General features: G+C 42.5%; 2 protein-coding genes across 3 annotated transcripts in view; one reads left to right on the forward strand and one right to left on the reverse strand.

Annotated features, from left to right (window-relative positions):
- The window catches only part of RASAL2 (RAS protein activator like 2), a 448317-nt gene extending 433457 nt beyond the window's left edge, over positions 1–14860 (reverse strand). For both annotated transcript variants that reach the window (XM_029618579.1, XM_029618578.1), the window contains exon 1: positions 13424–14860. In XM_029618579.1, the coding sequence (XP_029474439.1) occupies positions 13424–13613 (190 nt within the window). In that variant the 5' untranslated portion in view covers positions 13614–14860. The remainder of the gene's footprint in view (positions 1–13423) is intronic.
- Positions 14861–14987: 127 nt separating this feature from the next.
- On the forward strand, positions 14988–18594 carry LOC115099798. Its single transcript, XM_029617647.1, has 3 exons — positions 14988–15052; positions 15122–15732; positions 17791–18594. The coding sequence occupies exons 1-3, from the start codon at positions 14988–14990 to the stop codon at positions 17952–17954; spliced, it is 840 nt and encodes a 279-aa protein (XP_029473507.1). The 3' UTR covers positions 17955–18594.
- Positions 18595–19226: the final 632 nt, after the last annotated feature.

The following is a 19226-nucleotide window of genomic DNA, read 5'->3' on the forward strand; positions in this document are numbered from 1 at the left end:
CCAGCTAGTGTTTTCACAGATTTGCATTTCTCTTTAACTAAGGGGGCTATTTACTAGGGCCTAATCGCACGCGAAAAGGGCCTTTTCGTGGCCGTAACATTAAAATTAGGGGAAGGGAAGGAGTCGGGGCAGAGTTAGGGAGGAGATGGCGGTGGCACCGCTGCCGGCGATAATGTTTCGAACATTATCACCAGCATAGCACAGGGCATAGCACCACCTTTTACGGTGGTGCTATGCCCACGATAGCCTGGAGCCGGCCGCACCGTGGCAGGCGAAATCGCACCGCCATGGTGCAATCGGCTGTGGGCTATTGCCCGCCCGCCCCCTCCTTCGCCCCACCACCCCCCTTTAGCGCAGGCTTCATCATTCCGCACAAAATGATGAATCCTGGCCTAAATTTGTGTGGCAGCATAGGCAGGCCAGGGTTAAGCTCAGTCGGCTCTGGTTATTCAAGTGACAGATTGTCATGGCCTAATCTTAGGCTTTATTACTGGGTGGCAAGGCTGGTTTGTTTGAAGACTTGGTTCGGCAACACAGAACGTCTCCTGGCTTGGGTTAGAAAAAGTACAGGCAGACATGGTTAATTTTATGGAGCTTTCCTTTCTGCCATCTGATTCTCCACATCATTGAAGAATCAACAGAAATAGCCCTACTCTTGTACACACTTTGGAGGGTGTGCAAGAACAGTCGGTGAGCTGGTCTGATCACTATGCTATATTGGGTAGTTTAAAGGTAAATTTAGTGAGCTGTCTGGTGACAGATATACCTACAGTACCTGAATGCTTTCAAGTGCCTGAAAAAAGCAGAATTTAAATCAAATAAATAAATAAGGTTAAAATAATGCTATAAATCGTTAAAGATGACTTTGAAAGAAAAATTGTAGCACATTGTTGGATAATTCCTTTTTGTGCAAGTTAGACAAAGACAAATTAAGTGAAGAAGATAGAAAGCCTATTAATTGGACTCATTTTGACCATATCACTGTAGCAGAACTTTAGAAGGAGATATTATAGTTAAAATCTTGCTATTCATCAATTGCCCATTTTAGATGGTTCCAATTTTAAAGGACGATATGTATAGTTTTATGGTCAAGATCAACAATGCCTCCCTTGATAAGGGCATTGTGCCCGGTGATTTGAAAAAAGCAATTGTGTGACCAGTAAAGAAGAATGTAAGTACCAATGAATGACTTGGCTAATATTCATCCAATTTCTAATTTGCCAATTTTGACCATAATTTTGGAAAAATAGATTCTTAAGCAATTAGCATTCTCAGTCCATAACAGTTTGGATTTAGAAGGTTCTATGGTACAGAGCTATTGTTGATTTCATTGCTAGACATGGTACAGAGAGACAGCAATTACTGGTCCAGCTTGATGTTCCATCTACATTTGACTCAGTGAACCATGCAGTGAAGTTAAATCAACTGCAATGTGCTTTCCAATTGGTTTGTTTCATTCCTGTCAGGAAGGGAGCAGCAAGTGCACTATGGGGAGAACAAGTCCACACAGAAGAAGAGAGTCAGGAGTGCCACAGGGATCAGCCCTTTTGGCAATTTTATTTAATATTTATTTCCATCCTCTAATATTCTCCCCAAAGGCCTTTAAGTTCAAATATTTTGTGTCTTCAGTCAATATTCAATTTTATTTTCCTTGTAACCAAGATGGAGACAGACTAGAGTTTTTTTTTTCAATGAATGCATGAGTGAGATCAAAAGATGGATGTGTAGTAATTGTTTAATCTTAAATAAGGAAAATTTTTTTATTAAAAATTAGTAGAAATTTACTGATGGGGTATATCTCAGTTGAAGTTTGATAAAATTAATATCCCTATAATGAGGGTATTTGCCTGTCTGGCATGATGCAGCCTTATGTTCCCACTTGTGTGAAGATCTTCACATTAGAATTAAATTGTTGCTTCTTTTAAGGATTATGGATTAGGAGGGCTTTTTCAATAACTACACCGGTATGTTGAAATTCATTAGAATCTACATTGCAAGTAGATCAAGAATACTTACATTTTAGAAAAAAAAAAAAAAGAACAAAATAAAATTATTTGGCTGGTATATGGTTTTAAATATTTACAGCTTTATTTTCTGTATATTAAAGATAAGAACATAAGAAGCTGCCATACTGGGTCAGACCGAGGGTCCATCAAGCCCAGCATCCTGTTTCCAACAGTGGCCAATCCAGGTTACAAGTACCCAAACATTAAATAGATCCCATGTTTAACTGTAATGTTTAAAATATGTTTATTTTATGAACGTTATACTAGAGACCTAATGAACAGGTGTTCAACCAGAATGCATGAGTTATACATTTTATTAAATAAATTGTTTAAGAAGAATGAGGGATATTTGCACAATGTAAAACCTCTCAATTGAGAGGAAAATCAAGATAAGGAACTTTGATATAATCTGGTGTTCCCATTTGCAAAAAACATGGAAACCATATCTTATAGCTAATTTATCTCTGTTATACTGGGATTATTTCATTGTATTCAATTTATGACTCACTTTTCCAAATATCAAAGTGAAGTACAATAAGACTAAGGCATATTTAACATACACCAACTTCAAAACAATAAAAAGCCTATCATAAAATGATGGAAGACAAAGAAATATAAATATCAGTCATTTTACAATAGGACCGATATAAAAACCCTGGAACTCACAAAAGGAATCAAACAGAAATTACAAAACAGCAACAGACGTCTCATAAATTCTTTCATCTTTTGTGTAAAGAGCTCCTTAACCGTAGTGAAGAAAAAGGAAGGCCAAAGGCAACCCTGCCTAGCTCCCGCCCCAACTCAAAAAAGCATTGAACAATTTATTTTAGCACATGCGTCGGGCTGGATATATAGTTTATCTGGTTACATCATCTTACCTGTCATTTTATTTGAGTCCTGCAAGACCAGTCATCACGACTAGGATTTCCCCCTCCACAGCTGATGGAAGCAGAGTACACACCGTTTTTGTGACCTCACTTGGGTTATAAAAGGTGTGGCCCAAGACCTTTTCCAGTAGCCTACTGCCCGAGCACTGTGACCATGCACAAATTCCCCCTTTTAAAATTAATTTTTTTTTTACCAATAAAATATATCATAGGGCCCACAATACTGTTCTGAGTAAGGTAAGAGGTACAGCCACAGAAAGAGAGATCAAGCTTCATTAAGATAATAAGAGTGTGCTTTGTGTTTATGCCCTACTCACCCCTGTGTTTCTGGGTGGGATCTGTGCTGGTCTAGCAGGGCTCAAAGGAAAGAAAATCATCAGATAGGAAGAAAAGGAAGGTTAAGTTATTCTTGCTAGACCAGCCATCATGTATAGTAATTACAAAAGCTACTCTTTAATAGAGTGGAAGGAAAAAAGGGCTGTTGTAATTCTTCTTGCCCTGAAAGCGGTGCCTGTAAAGTTTAACAAGGAATGCAAGAATGACCAGGTGACTGCCCTAAAGTCCATAAGGAGAAGCTCCGATCCCTTCTCTTGATTGCTCAGTTGCTGTTCCTATGGGGTAAAAGCTGTATTCTGGGGAATCAGATGCTTTAGGTTCTGTACATGGCCATATATGCCTTATTCATTGCCGTGATAATGTCTAGGGCAAAGGTTCCCTGCCAAGGATCTATATAGCCCCTTGGCCTTGCTGAGGGAACAAGCCTCTTCCAATTGGTGATCTTATACTAAGGCTGCCTCCTAACATCCTTTCAGCTACGATTGTTTTCCCAAATCCGTATGTCTAACTTTAAAACAGAAATAGGGCAGTAAGATTCACAATCAGTTTTATCCTTACTTTCCATCACAGACTGGGTAGAGAGTGGTGGATTTTTGTCAGAAAAGGCAAACAATCTATAAAATTTAGTCCACCAATTCCTGGGGCTTTACTGACCATGAGACTATTTATTGCCGATAGTACTTCTCCCTCTGTAATCCTTTTATCAATTTTCTCTCTATCAACGCTATCAAGTATTTTTGAACAATGGAAGAACTTCACATCAAAGTTAGTTCAAAAACAAATGTGTTGTATTATCATCATATAGTGCAAACACAGCAGGAGAATAAAAGCAGCTGCATAGAATTTAAGTACATTTTAGAGACCGTATTAAGTATTTAATATACTCAGCAGTCCATGCATCATTTTTAGTGGGGGGTACTATATACTGTATATGCAGAAATGCTATATCAACAAAAGGGGATGCACAATTGTGCAACTTGGGCGCGCCAATACCCGCGGCCTTCCCCCGTTTCCTCCCAGGCCGCCCCAACCCCCTAAACCTAACCTCCCTTCCCCTAACCCTCATCTAGAACACCCCCCCCCCCCCCCCCCGGACCTTTGTCCTAACGGCCAGCACGCGATCCTCCGATGCAGTGGCAAATAGTCACTGTGCCGGAGGCCTCTGGCCCCGCGGACTGCCCCGCCCCTCCCCTTTTTTGAAGCCCCGAGACTTAGACCCGTCCCGGGGCTATACGTGTGTCGCCGGGCCTTTGTAAAATAGGCCCGGTGTGCATAAATCCATAGGATTTACCCGCGTAAGGCTTTTAAAATCTGGCCCTAAGTGCAAAACAGAGCAGGCAAAAGCCACACAGAGACCCAGCAAAAAATTCTTTAGAATTTAGCTCTAAAGTATTTTTAAGTAATTTCAAAGAATAATTTTTTTGCTGGGTCTCTGTGACTTGAAAACATTGCTATTCAAAAATGCCTACAGCTTGACATAAACCACCAATTCTCCATGACCCAGTTAACCAAAACATGTCCTGAGCAAAACCGTTTCCTCCCAACCCCATATACCCCGGTTCTGTTTCATTCTGTATGTCCGCTAATGTAATACTCCTATAATTATGAATGTTGTCCGGTTTTCATTCTTGTATGTCTACCTTTGTATCACATAGTATAATTATGAATGTTTAACCTGTAAACTGTTATGATCTAGTGATTCTCACTTGGAACGATGGTATATAAAACATCTAAATAAATACAAATAAATGAATTGACTACAAAGCCTTAACTTTGGTAAGACCAGTCTGCCTGATAACTGAATTGGTATAATAAAAACTTTCTCCATATATTTCAAGACTTCTTTTGTCTGTAGATGTTTTCCAATCAGCTGAATACACCCTCTCCCCTAGTGGAAATGCTATATTAAACAGAATATATTAGGCTGATAGATATCTATTATATTAACAAATGCCATTGCTTGCAGTGTCTGCATATATGTTTTATGTTTAATTCATAGTCAAGTAGCTGCCAACGTGCTTGCGGCTACCATCAGCACAAACAGCAAGAAAATGCCTTGCTGGCACCACTGGATTGAAAATAAAAAATGCTGACACTCTTTACCCTGCTTTCTGAAAGTTATATAAGTTATACATATCTAAACATCTTTGATATGAACATATATTTCATTGCTATAAAAATGGCATCCTTCAAGGCTTGATATATGGTCCACATTGACATCAACAACTTCTTCAAACTAGCCATGATTACACAAGATCTCACGCTAGACAGACAACAATAAATCCGACTTGCTTTTCTTTAGTAATGGTTTGATTTATGAACCTGCAAACTATCCACCAATTGAGGTTTTTTTGACATCAAAATCTTTAGCTAAACTAATCCATGCTTTGGTAACATCACCTCTCGATTACTGTAAGGCTGTATATGAAGGACTGCCCCAGAGCGAGAGAGAGTTAAAAGGCTGCAACTACTTCAAAACACAGCCGCCAGAATATTAAGTGAATTAAGTATTAGAGATTACATTCAGCCAATACTGAAACAGCTACACTAATTACCAATAGAATATCAGTCTGAATTCAAGACTCTGCTTTTGGGCATTAATTGGAGAGGGGCCTGAATATTTGCAAGCACTATTAAAGGCCTGTATTCCCCAACAGAGATCTATGCTCCTCCCAGGTAGAACTACTGTGTGTTCCCACAGTAAAAAAAAAAGAGAGAGGCCTACTTGCAAAGAACCAGACTGAGGGCATTTTCAGTGGTAAACCCCAGCCTTTGCTATTGTATGCCAAGAGAATGCAGACATCAAAAGGGATCATCTTGAATTTCAAAAATTGGTAAAATCCTGGCTATTGTGTCTGGCATTTCATAGTGTTTAAGTGAATTAAACTTTAAAAGTATGACAGGCATCTGTACTGGATTAGGATTAGAAGGAATTTTTTTTTCTTAATTTTTAGTTATATTAGGAAATATATGAAGGATAATGTTCTACATAAAAAGCTGGAGAATTAGAAGAACTTAGGGGAGAGAGCGCAAGACAGTGAGAAAGCGAGCACCTACTTCTGTAGAGACCCATATGTAACTTTACTATTTATATCATTGTAAGAAGGGGCACTTTTAACTTGAGGTGGGGTAGGTTTGGGGGTACAGTTTTACATACACAGTCAGAGGTACAAACAGCAAAAGTTGACATCACTGAAGATTTTCTGTCATTTGGAGCGGTGCAAGGTAAAAGAAAAGTTGATTTGTACAAATGTACTCTCTACCTAGCACCTTTCTCCGCTCCAAATGACAGAAAATCTTCAGTGATGTCAATTTTGCTGTCCGTACCTCTGACTGTGTATGTAAAACTGCCCCCCCCCAAACCTACCCCACCCCCCAAACCCCACCTTGAGTTAAAAGTGCCCCCTCTTACAATGATATAAATAAAGTTACATATTAGTCTCTACAGAGGCTGAGGCTCTCTCTCTCGCATTTGATGTTAGGAGCCGCTCATTACCATTAATTCTGCCCAAACTCCTCCCACTTGCATAAATAAAGTGATATTTGCATTTTAGCATGCATTGTGCTATTTAACACATGCGTTGGGACCTTAACACTAGCGTTAAGGCCCTAACACAAAATGATAAATTTATTTTATTTATTTATAGACTTTTCTTTGACCCTGTTAGTTTGAAAGCAGAAGTTGAGATTTATTTATTTTCCTAACAAGCATTCTATGACTCCAATACTTAGTTTTTATCAATAAATGAATGAATATTAATTCCTTTGAAATCCTTGTCACCAGTATACAGGATCTATTTGCTTAGTTGACAAACCAAGTTCGCCTGAACTGCCTCTGGATAGCCTGGATATTTCTGCATTAAACAGATGTTATAAAGTGACATTTCACTCAATTTTAATAGTAAATTTTGCATTGGAATCAGATGCGGAGTTGGTCTTTAAATCTGAATTTTAGACAGAGGAATGTCTTCTTTTACAACTCCAAGACTGGGTTTTTTCCTGATGTATCTACAGAGAAAAGAAGACAGGTCTTTTTACTGTATAGACAAAATATTGAAGATAAGTATTTCAAATAAAACGAAGTACCAGTGTAACTGTCTGTCACGGAGCAAGACTTTTTTTTTTCTTCTAACCTTCTCAGCTCTCCATGTTTTTGTGCGAGGTTACTTAAGCGATGCTTTGCACAATTGCTTGCATCTTTGGTCTGCTGTGCAGCTTTTTTACCTCATAAGATGTTTTCCTTATTTCTTTTGGGATTTGGTGTATGGATTTCCCTCTTTTTTGGTGGAGTATAGGCAGCATTTAACTATTTTATGTTCCTTAAAAGTGTTTTTTTCTTTGTAAGTTTTTGATATGGTGTTAAGTACTGGTTTTCCAAGCAAGAGCTTTTTCTTCTAACTAATTGAAATTTCAATAAATATAAAGCTTAAAAAAAACAAAACTGTGATTATATTGTTATGAATGCCCTTCCGGAGGATGTGGTGAAGACCAGAACTGTGAAGGACTTCAAAGGGGCGTGGGATAAACACTGTGGATCCATAAAGTCAAGATGCTGCCAATGAAGAGTGGGTGACTCGCCAGAATGATGGCTATTGCCTGGAGTCAATACCCTTATTAAATAAACATACACATGCTTACTGTGACTCCAACATCGCTCTAAGCTTCAACAACAAGAGGAAATGTGGAAAAAAGGATTTGCACTCACAAAGAGGGGAGTAGCTGGCTTGTTACGGCGGTTACTACCCCAAATCAAAAAAGCCTGATACTTCACTTTCAATGCATATACAGCATAGTTCTCTGATTCAACGGCAGGGGAGAAGAAAAACTGATACTTCACACATCCAGCAGAGCTCTCTGCTTCAACAGCATGGGAGAAGACTGATACTTCACGTATATCCAGCATAGCTCCCTGCTTCAACGGCAGGGGAGAAGAAAAACAACCAATAAGGGCTGTATAACATAGTCTGGGTAAAACAAATAAGCATGGGTGTAGCTTGCTTATTGCGGCGGCTACTACCCCTAACGAATCAAGCTAGATATTTCACTTGGATGCAGCTCCATCACTGCTCTCTACATTAAAGGTGGGGGTGGAAGGGAAATAGAACCAAGAGCTAAAAGAAACAGATAAGTATGAGAGAAAAAATGTGTGAAGCTTGCTGGGCAGACTGGATGGGCCATTTGGTCTTCTTCTGCCGTCATTTCTATGTTTCTATGATAATTATGTAAGTTTTGGCTCTTCCACTATTAATTATATGTATTACAGCAAGTCTGATTGAAAAATGGCTTCAGGTATTCTAAAGAAGTGATTAATAAATGTAAATAAATGGCTTATGTACTAAATTGTTTTCTCCCACGTTTGTGCCTATGGGGAAAATGTGTACTACATAAAGTCTTTCAGAGTGGGCTGGTTTAACACTATGTCAAAGTAAGGCAGTTTCTCTTCATCAATGAGCAGTGTTTCATATTACTCTGTAACCTTATACTGTAGCTCATTTAAAAATGGAATTGCTGTTTGTTCTAATACATATCCTACTCAGCTGATACCTTATAACATGCTGTATGCCCTGCAAATGCACTCTCGGTTCCCTGCCTCATATTTGTAAAAAAAAACTATGAAAGCAAATATGCATTTCAGTCCTTAACTGCCCTCTCCATCCTAAAGCAGATAAACTCTGATAATACTGTTTTCATACTTACCAATCAGCTATTAGATATACTATAATATACAAGGGAGTGAGCCTTCAATCTCAGCAAAAAAAAAAAAAAAAGTCATGGTCCTACACAGAATGGAGATTTATTGATCGTACAAAGTTTACCGATTTTGAATGTAGACTCTCTTTTACAAGTTCTTCAGTAGCATGTGTTAAAGCATTTTTGCCAGCACTGCTTTATCTTATCATGGATGGGAGTGGTAAATCCCATAGTGCTCATGAAGGGAGCCATCCATTTAGCACTATACTTGGCCTTAGATTAGTACCCTGCAGCTATTAATTTCACAGCAATCTAGTAAAAATGAGGACATCAACCAACAACTTCCCATCACCACCATGTATGTGATCCTGCCTTACTTTTTCCAGTATCTCTTCAATTACAAATGCCACAACTGACTGACTGAGCTAAAGGTTAAATGTTGGCCTACTTTCATGATGTATTCCATTATTTTATACCCCTTTCCAAACTCGAATAATACAGTTAAAGTTCTATGAGATTCTTTTATTGCAATAAACTTATTTTTGAAAAGGCAAATAAGACCACCATGCCCTTGTTTTCTCATATTCAAACAATCCTCAAGATCATGCACAATGGCGAAAGAAATTCTACACCCTTTTTTTCTGAAATATTCACCTTTTGATACTTTATAGCCTGGAAGTAAAATGCATTAAAACAATGTTTGCGCCATATATCCACATATCCTATTCCACGGCTGCCAAGTGAACAATATATTCCATAATTCCTTACGAAAGGAAATAGAAATAAAAACATGGAATAGCTTGGTTGGATATGCATTCTCTTGTACTTCTGTGGCCATCCTAAATTCTTGAAAGCTCTGGTGCAACCAATCGACTTCAAAAGCATACACCAAGTGATCTGGCTCCACCTGTATTAAATTGTTTTGATTCTTATGATGACAGGATAAATTCAGCAATTCTTGCTGGTTCTCTCTACTGTTAATGCAAAAGATGCAAAGACTCAATCACGAGCATCAAGGAGCTATCAAAAGAATTCCAGCACAAAGTTCTGGGGATGGATAAAAAGAATTGCAAAGTCTGAATATCCCTCAAAGCAAGGTCAAGATGATAAAGAAGCAGAAGTGAATGGCACCACCAACACCCAACCTAGATCAGGCCATCCCTTCAAATTGGATAACCAAGTAAGGAGAGTGATCAGGAAGACAACCAAGAGGCCAGGGGAAACTTTAAAAGAGCTACAGAGAATTCATTTGCTAAGACTAGAAAGTGTGCAAGCGAGAACAATATTCCAATCACTCCTCAAATCTGTCCTGTTTGTGGCAAGAAGGAAACCCACCTTGAATCCCATTCCATAAAGTATGCAAAGCAACTTTATGGAATGGGATTCCATAAAGTTGCTTTGCATACTTTATGGAATCCATGTGGCAAAAGGTTTTGTGATCTGACAAAACTAAAATAGAACTTTTGGCGTGAATGAAAGGCATTGCATTTAGTGCAAATCCAACACAGCATACCTTACCATACGCTCAGCAACACCTTACCATACACTCAGAGAACATTATCCCTGCTGTGACGCATGGTGATGGCAGCATCATCTTATGAGGATGTTTCTCGTTGGTAGGGACTGGGGTACTAGTCAGGATGGAGAGGACAATGAATGGAGAAAAGTCCTTCAGGAAAAACTGCTGCCCTCTATAAGAAAGCTGAAATTGGGACAGAAGTTCAGCTTTCAACATGACAGTGACCCGAAGCACACAGTCAAAGTTACACTAGAGTGTCTAAAGAACAAAGAGATAAATGTCCTGGAGTGACTCAGTCAGAGCCCTATCCTCAATCCATTCAAAAATCTGTGCCATGACTTGTAGGACTGCTGTCTATTAATGCTAGCTTGACAGAGCTTAAACAGTTTTGTAAAGACGAATGGTTTAATATTGACAAATCTAGGTATGCAAAGTTGGCAGAGACCTATCTCAAGAAACTCACAGCTGTAATTGCTGCTGAAGGTCCTTCCTCCGAGTGTTGACTCAGGGCGGAGAAAATGTTCCCATTTGCTGGATTTCAGTTTTGTTTATATGTGCATGCTTTATCCCTCAATAAAATATTTTTGGCCCTAAATGGTGTGGAGTGTGGTGTGCCGAAGAATGAGGGGAAAAAACCCATATGTAAATGTATACAAGTCTGACACACTGACAACAAAATATGAAAAACGTTCAAATGGGTGCAGACATTCTATAGCCACTGTATACAATAGGCAAAATAGTCAATGCATGCAAGTTTAGGTGAGGAGACTATTAAAAAAAAAAAAAAAAGGGGGGGGATATTAATTAATCTAATCTAACAATTATCTTCACATAAAGAGTCTTTAAAACATCTGTCAAAAAAATCATCAAACCCAAAGATTCCTCTCAATGCTTGCCACTGGCATGGTATTGTATGGTGTTAGCTAATCAAACTGCTTAACTGTCATCCAATGCTTTATGTTTAGTATAAGCTCTCTCACAAATGCATTCACATATGGCAGGATACAGGCATTATTTGTACAAGGATGCCGGACATCAGTTGTTCACTTTTAGGAAGCCCCAAGTTTTCAACCCCTACAGAGCTGCATTCCAGAAGCGTACATACAAAATTTTCATTTGTGCTCAGAAGAGAAAAGACAAATATTATTCTAAAACTTATCAACTATTTTAAATACATTAATACAGACATACTAGCCCAATAGCCCTTTGATGCCTGCAACATTCTGCAAACACCAGGTAGTCACACCTCAATAAAAAGTATAAAAGTCAAGTGGTGTAATCAGACAGTACTAACCAATTGTTTTGTTAGCTTTCTTTCCTGCTACTCTGTGGAATTATTAACCAAAAACTTTACAGAGTGAACTGTAAACACTACACCAGACTTGCATAGTATTGTCTGAGCTGCACAACATGAACTATGTCCATAGCTAAAAATGTAACAAATGTTTGAAGCAGCAAACAAATGCACAGGAGAGAGGGTTCTGAAAAGAAAATAATCTACTAACATGACATCAGGTCTTACTACTACATATTCATTTTTCAAAGGATAAAATAATTATCAATGACAGGTGTAACGAGAGGCATTGCTTAAAAAAATATCAAAAGACTGAGGAATAGAGAAGCATCTCTTGCAAAGTTATGCAGATGGTAATGTAGTATGGTTGCAGAGTAAGTCAATTTAAATAAGTTGAAATAAAAAGATAAACCTTGTTTGTTGATCTCTCTCTCTCATACAGAAGCTGGCCTTGTTTGGACAAGCCAAAAGATCTTATCCAATCTCAGGTCTTTGGTATTAAAATCAGATATGAAAAATGAGGACCAAAATAAGGAACTCGAACATTTTCTATTAATTTCATTCAAACAATTCCAAGGAAATAAGCTTAAGCTTTTAAGGGCAAGTACAACTACTTTCCTGCCACATCTTTCTCTTGCCCTTTATGTAATGGTATCTCACTGTTCTGAACACCTGTTTTCAAGGTTGGGCAACTGACAGTATGTCAAACATACATGAGTATTTGTTACCAGAGCCTTCCCACTTGCACTACGATCAAAAATATCCACAGCCATGTGTTAAATATTGTACTTCATTCATTTTTTCATCGATTAAAGGATACATACCGTATAATGTACAATGCACAATGATTTCCTCACATAAGAATAAACATTTAGGGGTAAATTTGACAAGTCTGGGGATTATAAAATTGACTTAGGAGTGAAGCAGCGTGGTTGCCACCTTAGCTCACTGCCTAAGTTGAGATCAACAAACAAGTTGTAGGTGATACCTTATCATTAGACTAATTTAATACATATGAGGGTGGCATTCCAGAGCTATCTATCTTCCATTCATAAGGTCACAGTTAATCCAATAACAAGATATCACCTACAACTTGTTTGTTGACCTTCACTTAAGTATCTAAATGAGCTAACTGACAAACACACTACCTCCTCAATTTTTTATTTTTCAGAATTATTGTTTTCCCCCAAAATGTGAACAATCTAGAGGAAAACATCACTTAACAGTTATATCACTTAGCAGTTCTTCGTTGTATGTAAACCGGAGTGATTTGTAGTCCCTACAAGAACTTCGGTATATAAAAATTAAAAATAAATAAATAAATAAATAAATATCCATTAATCGTTTCAGGAGCAAGCTTCTTCTCAAGGATTGGCTCAGAATGAGAATATATTTTTTTTTATTTTTCAACTCAATCCTGTCATCTCCACTGGACTGAGTTTAGCATCCTGGAAACTCCAGAATGTTAACCTTGGCTGCTTCTTTTGACTCTTGAAAACATAGCATAAGAGATTAATCTTGTGACCCAATTAAAAAAAAAAAAACAACTTTTCTCACTGCCAAATAATATCATCAAAATCAGTTCTAGGGAAGAAAGACCACAAATCCTAGTACAGGAATACAGTTTTCCCCAAGGATTAACACATAACATTTACTTTTCTGGATAGGAAACAAGGACTCTGTGCCTTACCATACACTCGGACCCAGCCTTGCTGCTGGCAGACGGACTCCAGGAGGATGCGGTTCAAAGTTCCACCAGGAGCCGAAGAGTCCACATCTTCTCGTACAGAGTCCTGATCCATGCCCGAAAACCCAGGAAAGGTGTCCTGGCCGTCAGGTAACGAATCGGCCCCCGGGGAGTGATCTTTCCTCATCATCATCTTGCTAACGAGCAAGTCCGGGTCTCGAGCTGCGAGAATCTCTCATAGACTTTCCGATCCGGCCCGGTACCGGCTCTCCGCGAATCAAACTGTGGGCCGGACGATTGGATCCAGCGTGCTCCAGAAACTAAACTAGACGGCCCCGAATCCGAGGGGTTCTGCTGAGACTCGCCGCCAGTACTGGTTCTGGCTCCAGCCCCTTCCGGCTCAGCACAGCTCCTCTTCAAAGCCGGTACACCCTGTCCAGCTTTACACAGTCACACCAATTCCTTATACGCGAGCCCTCGCCTGGCAGCGGCTGAGTCTGAATGGGCTTCGCTCCTCCCGGTCCTGGTAGTGTGCTGCGGGCGGGAGGGCAGGAATCCCTTGCTGTCCCTCAGTCCCTCGCGGCCTCTGGCCCCAGGTCCGGCTGCTTTCTGCGCCCCCTCACGTGTGCGCGCCTGGTGTGAGGAGGGCTTTGCACGCGCGCAGCCTCCGGAGGGGAGGGGGATTCTCTAGAGCCCCCCCCCCCCACCTGCGTGACAGTCTGTGAGCGCGAGGAGGAAGAGAATATAGCTCGTGCCCGGGGAGCTTTCAATCTCAGCAGCCGCTGGCTGGGTCTGTCCGGCAGCAGCGGCTCCCGGCATCCCAGGGTGATAGACCTGAGTAACAAGGAGCAGCGTCAGCAGGTCTGATGCTGCGAGCATAACATAGGTGGAATCTGTGAGAAACGGAGCTGAGGCAAGAGGGTGGGGGGGAGAAAAGGGGGAGGTGAACAATGTGACGTAGGGTTCTGTTCCGACCTATGAGCTGAATACGGGCCAGCAGGGGGCGTTTGGCGCCATTTGCCGTTTGAGCCCAGCGAGCAGAGGGAGTCTGTCGTCTTGCTTGAGGTACTGTTTAATGGTATTTTAATTTACTAACCGGATTAACTGCTTGCCTTGTTGCAACATCCCCACTTCTGAAGAGACGGCACCCCCTGCAGAGCTCTATAATAAAAAAAAAAAAAAAGAATAACAAGCAATCCAGCTTATACCGGCAGCAATGCCCAAAAAAGGGCGCAGGGGAACAGCCCCTGCTTCCCAGGCGAGTCCTGACCCGGTTGACACGCCATCCGCCATCCACCCCCGAGAAGACGCTAGCTCCGGGGGGAAGCGGGCCTGAAGTGCCTGCTTCTGGAGAGCCCACCTCAGCACCAGGCAGAGAGCAATCGAGCACACACCCTCCCCCCCACTGCCTCCCGTCGAGGAGCCGGCAGTTGCTCTGCTACATGAAGAGGCCTGTAGCCCTTCCCCCAGCTTGCATATTACTAAGCAACCCGATCCCGCTGCTCTGGGAAGATCAGCCCTGCCTGTTCCTGCAGGGGAGGGGGAGGAGGAAGCTGAACGGAGCAGAATGACTGACGGGAGAGAATCCCGGATGACAGCAATTAAACAAGGAAGAGGCAGGCTGCGGAAAGAGCAAGCCCCTGCGCAGAGGAGCTTCCGTGAGCTTGAAAAGAGGTTTTGCTCATTCTGGAGGACATGAAGCTGGGCCGAGGGGGACAGAACGTCAGAGGCATGCGTGGCAGGTCTCAGGCCCCCTCGCCAGTCAGGCAGAAAATTTCTGGAGGAGCCCGGTCAAAAAGACTTGCAGGCATGTGGTGAGTGCGGGCATAAGTATTCTGCCTTAAAAAACACTGTAGTGCGGCAGAGGGGAATAAGAGCAGGTTTTACTCCTTCTGGAGGCAGCAGGAGTGTGCATCCATGCAGTAGAACAGGAGCAGAAACACTGGGAGGGAAGAGGGTTGAGAGAGACTGGGATGCGGGTGAGGGGAGACTGCCGGGCACTGGCAGCCGTGCAGAGGACACGTTTAGTACGTTGGGTGGATTTCAGGGTGGGGCGGTGGGTAGTTACAAAGGTAACACCAAACAACAGGGTTTGAGACATGATGTGGACAGGGTTTTTTCTGGGCAAGATACTGGTGGCGGTTTTTCCACTGTTGCAGGTTCGGAGGGTGATGTACGATCGAAACTCCTGAGGAGGGAAAGCTGGCAGTCCCGACAGGATAAAAGCCCGGGCAGAGAGGAGGCTGCATCGTCGTTCAGGCAAGATCCAGGCGATGGAGCACCCATTTTCGGAGGTTTGCAGGGAAGGACAGGTAAAAGCAGCGAGGCGGAGAAGGCCAATACAGTGGTGAGGAAAAAGAAAGGGAAGAGGGTACATAGTGATAGCTCGTCTGAGAGTTCGGACTCATCCAACTCTTCTTCTTATTCAGATAATGGGTCCTCGGGAAAGCGTAGAAGAGCTAGCGGGTTGGGCCCGAGCCAGGATATGGGGCACCCAGCTCTGGCGTCCTTGACAGAGTTATGGGAGGGTGTACCTAGAAGGTTGCGTAGGCGAATTCGCAAGAGAAGATATGTTAACATTTTCCGCTTAGTGGCTGGGCGCAGGGCTGATAATAGAGGGCGTGGGAAAGGAAAAAAGAAAAAAAGGAGGGATTCAGCCGAGCCTAAGGTTGCCAAGAATATTCTAAATTGGATAAGAGGATTCCTTCGTTTAGCAAGTGTGGTATGTCACTATCAGCCTGGCCATTATGGGGCGCTACTGGCTTATTGCGACAGCATACTGGGGGCATATAAGGATTACGAGGGCTGGGCATGGCTCAATTATGATGAGCGTTTCAGGGAGAAAATGGCAGGAAACCGGTTTAGGTCCTGGGGAACGCAAGATATAAACTTATGGCTTACTCAAATACAAACAAATGCGCTGCTAAAAACGGAGCAGGGTGTAAATCTAGGCCTCGGAGCGAGTGGCGTAGCAGGTAGTGGCAGGGGTGGCGAGTTGCCGAGCGTAGGCAACACTACCAAAAGGAAGGAGATAAGGGTTTCCCCTGGGGGGGTTGGATGTTTGCTGGAGATATAACAGAACCTCTTGCTTGTTTCCTGAATGTAAATTTAGGCACGCGTGTGCCTAAATGGTGGAGCCCATCCTGTTTCCCGGTGCCCCCAAGCAGGGCAAACAGGGCACTGTGAAAGGAGCAGCGGCAGGGAAGAGACAGTCACAATAAAAAAAAAAAAAGGGAATTTTGAAAGGGGTGAGGGTGGGCGTGCATACACAGATTTGCTTTCACGATGTTCCCAGCAGAATGCAAGTGGGGACTGATGGCTGCTGAGAGTTTCAGAGGGAAGTACGGGTCGTCATGGGAAGACGAAGAGAGCGAGCTGATTTCACAACTCGGTCGCACCAGCAACATGGAAGGCTTACACTGCAGGATTAATGGCGGTGACAGGTTTCTTAACCAATATTGGGTGCCATAGCAGGAATGTGTCTGATAGGGAGCTGTGTCAATTCATAATAGCAGCAAAGCAGGCAGGATGCTCGATTGCAACGGTCCGTTCCCATTTAGCGGGTTTCACTTTTTTCCAAAAGGTACAGGGGTGCCCGAATCCGATGAATAGTTTTAGGGTAAAAAAGGTACTTGGGGGTTGGCAACGAGGTCAGGGTCACAAAGAGGATAAAACGGAGGCCTATTAGATACGTGGACTTATGTATATTAGTGGAAGTTCTGCCGCAGATATGTTGGTCCGCGTTTGAAACCTCCATGTTCAGATTAGCCTTCTCCTGGGCCTTTTTCGGAGCCATGAGGATTAGCGAGTTAGTGGCTCAATCCAGGCGGGCCGTTAGGGAAGTGGGAATGCTCAAGTCAAATGTACAGATCAGAGGGTCCAAGGTTAGGCTATTCATTCCCAGATCTAAAACAGATCAGACAGGGAAGGGAGCGGTCGTCACATTGTTGTGTGATGCTCAGCGGTCTGTTTGCCCGGTCCGGCTGGCACACGGTTATATGTGGTTGCGTCCGAATTTGGAAGGCCCCTTTTTCATCCATGAGGACTCTTTTCCTCTCACACGATTTCAGTTTTCTAAGGTGTTAGGCTCAGCCATCCACAAAGCGGGTGGTGATCCAAGTTATTACAGTTCGCATTCGTTTCGAATTGGGGCGGCCACTGCTGCAGCGGAAGCTGGTATGTCAGATACGGAGATCAAAGGTTTAGGGCATTGGAAGTCGGAGGCTTTTAGGTCTTATGTCCGACCTAGCTTCTAGTAGAAAGCGGACTGCAGTGAGCGCACAAGGGAAAAGACGGCGGGGGGGGGGGGGGGGGGGGGGGGGGGGGGGGGGGATATGTGTACTTTTCCTAATTGTTAATTTTTCTTGCAGAGCGTATGGGGGTGAAGAGATTTGAAGGATGTGCTTGGATCGTGGGTCATTCCTACATTCATCGGGCGCAGAGACGAGCAATGAAGCGTCCGTATGGAGAACATTTGGACATTGACAGAGTTGGGTGGCGGGTGTCCTGGTTTAGTAAAAGGGGTATGGGTTGAGACGAACTATTGCCCTTTTTGTTTGAAAGGATTCAGATGTGGGGAGAGCCCAATTTAATAATGTTTCACTTGGGTGGCAATGATATTGGGTCCAAAACATGCAGAGAGTTATTAACTTGCATGAAAAAAGACCTATCACAGGTCATGATTCGCTGCCCTAGGGTACGGCTAGGGTGGTCCGATATCATTGTTAGGTTACGTAATAAGGACGAGACGATTTGGCGGGTGGGAGTCAAAAAATTAAATAGACAATTAGGCAAATGGATGGGTGGGGAAGGGGGGTTTTGGATCAGGCATCAGTGGTCTTGGGGGGTATGAGGCAGGTTTATTTTCTGGGGATGGAGTACACTTATCAGAAGTAGGCATGGACCTATTCAATAATTCATTACAGGAAGGGCTGGAGAAGGAAATTAGGAAGTGGTAACTGGGCCGCAGTGGGGGGACAAACTGATGTCGCACAGTTTGTTGTGGCGGTAAACCCGAGCCCAAAAAAGCTGTATGTTATGGGGCAGTTCATATGAGGGTAATGGAGTGGGGGGGAAAGGCCTCGTGTAGCATGGGGGAGCCGCTGCACGGGGGCACCGGAGAACTATGGGGCCACAGTTTCCGGTTATCCTACTCTCGCGGGTTACAGGCGGAGTAGGGAAGGGGGGGGTTGGGGGAGGGAAGAAGTCACTTTACCACTAGGGACAAGGTGGTGAGGAGGCGAAAGGGGGATGTTAAATGGGGGTGCTGGTTTGGAGGGGTTGTTGGATAGTTATTAAGTTATGAGGGCTCGGGTTAAGGTTATACATTAAACTGCGGCCAAGTTGAATACCACTTATGTGTGTGTTTGCATTTATTGGGGAATGGGGCGACAGGTTCCAGCAGTATTCCATCCCTATGTTATAGAGATTTAAGAGACAGCACAGCCGCATGGAACCATGGAAACTGTCTGGGCAGACCTGAGCAAGCGCTCACAGAGCGTGCTGGATGCTGGAAGCTGTGGGAAATGAATCCAAGGGATGATGGAGGAGGGTGCGGTTCCCGTCCTTGATTGAAGTCATTTGTTGTTTTTAATTCGCAGAAGATTAAACAATGTTGAGAAATTGCCAAGGGAATCCACCTACACATTTAAATGTATCTCAGTCTATGGTAGGATGAGTTAGTTGGCACAATTCCCCCTAATCTTTTTTGTAGATATCATCATCTCATATGACATCACGAGTCTGACTTATATTTCATGTGGCAGTAGTTTAGAATCTAATTAATGGATAATCAGGCCAATGCTAT

This window comes from Rhinatrema bivittatum, chromosome 10, assembly GCF_901001135.1.
Source record: "Rhinatrema bivittatum chromosome 10, aRhiBiv1.1, whole genome shotgun sequence".
Taxonomy (NCBI): Eukaryota; Metazoa; Chordata; class Amphibia; order Gymnophiona; family Rhinatrematidae; genus Rhinatrema; species Rhinatrema bivittatum.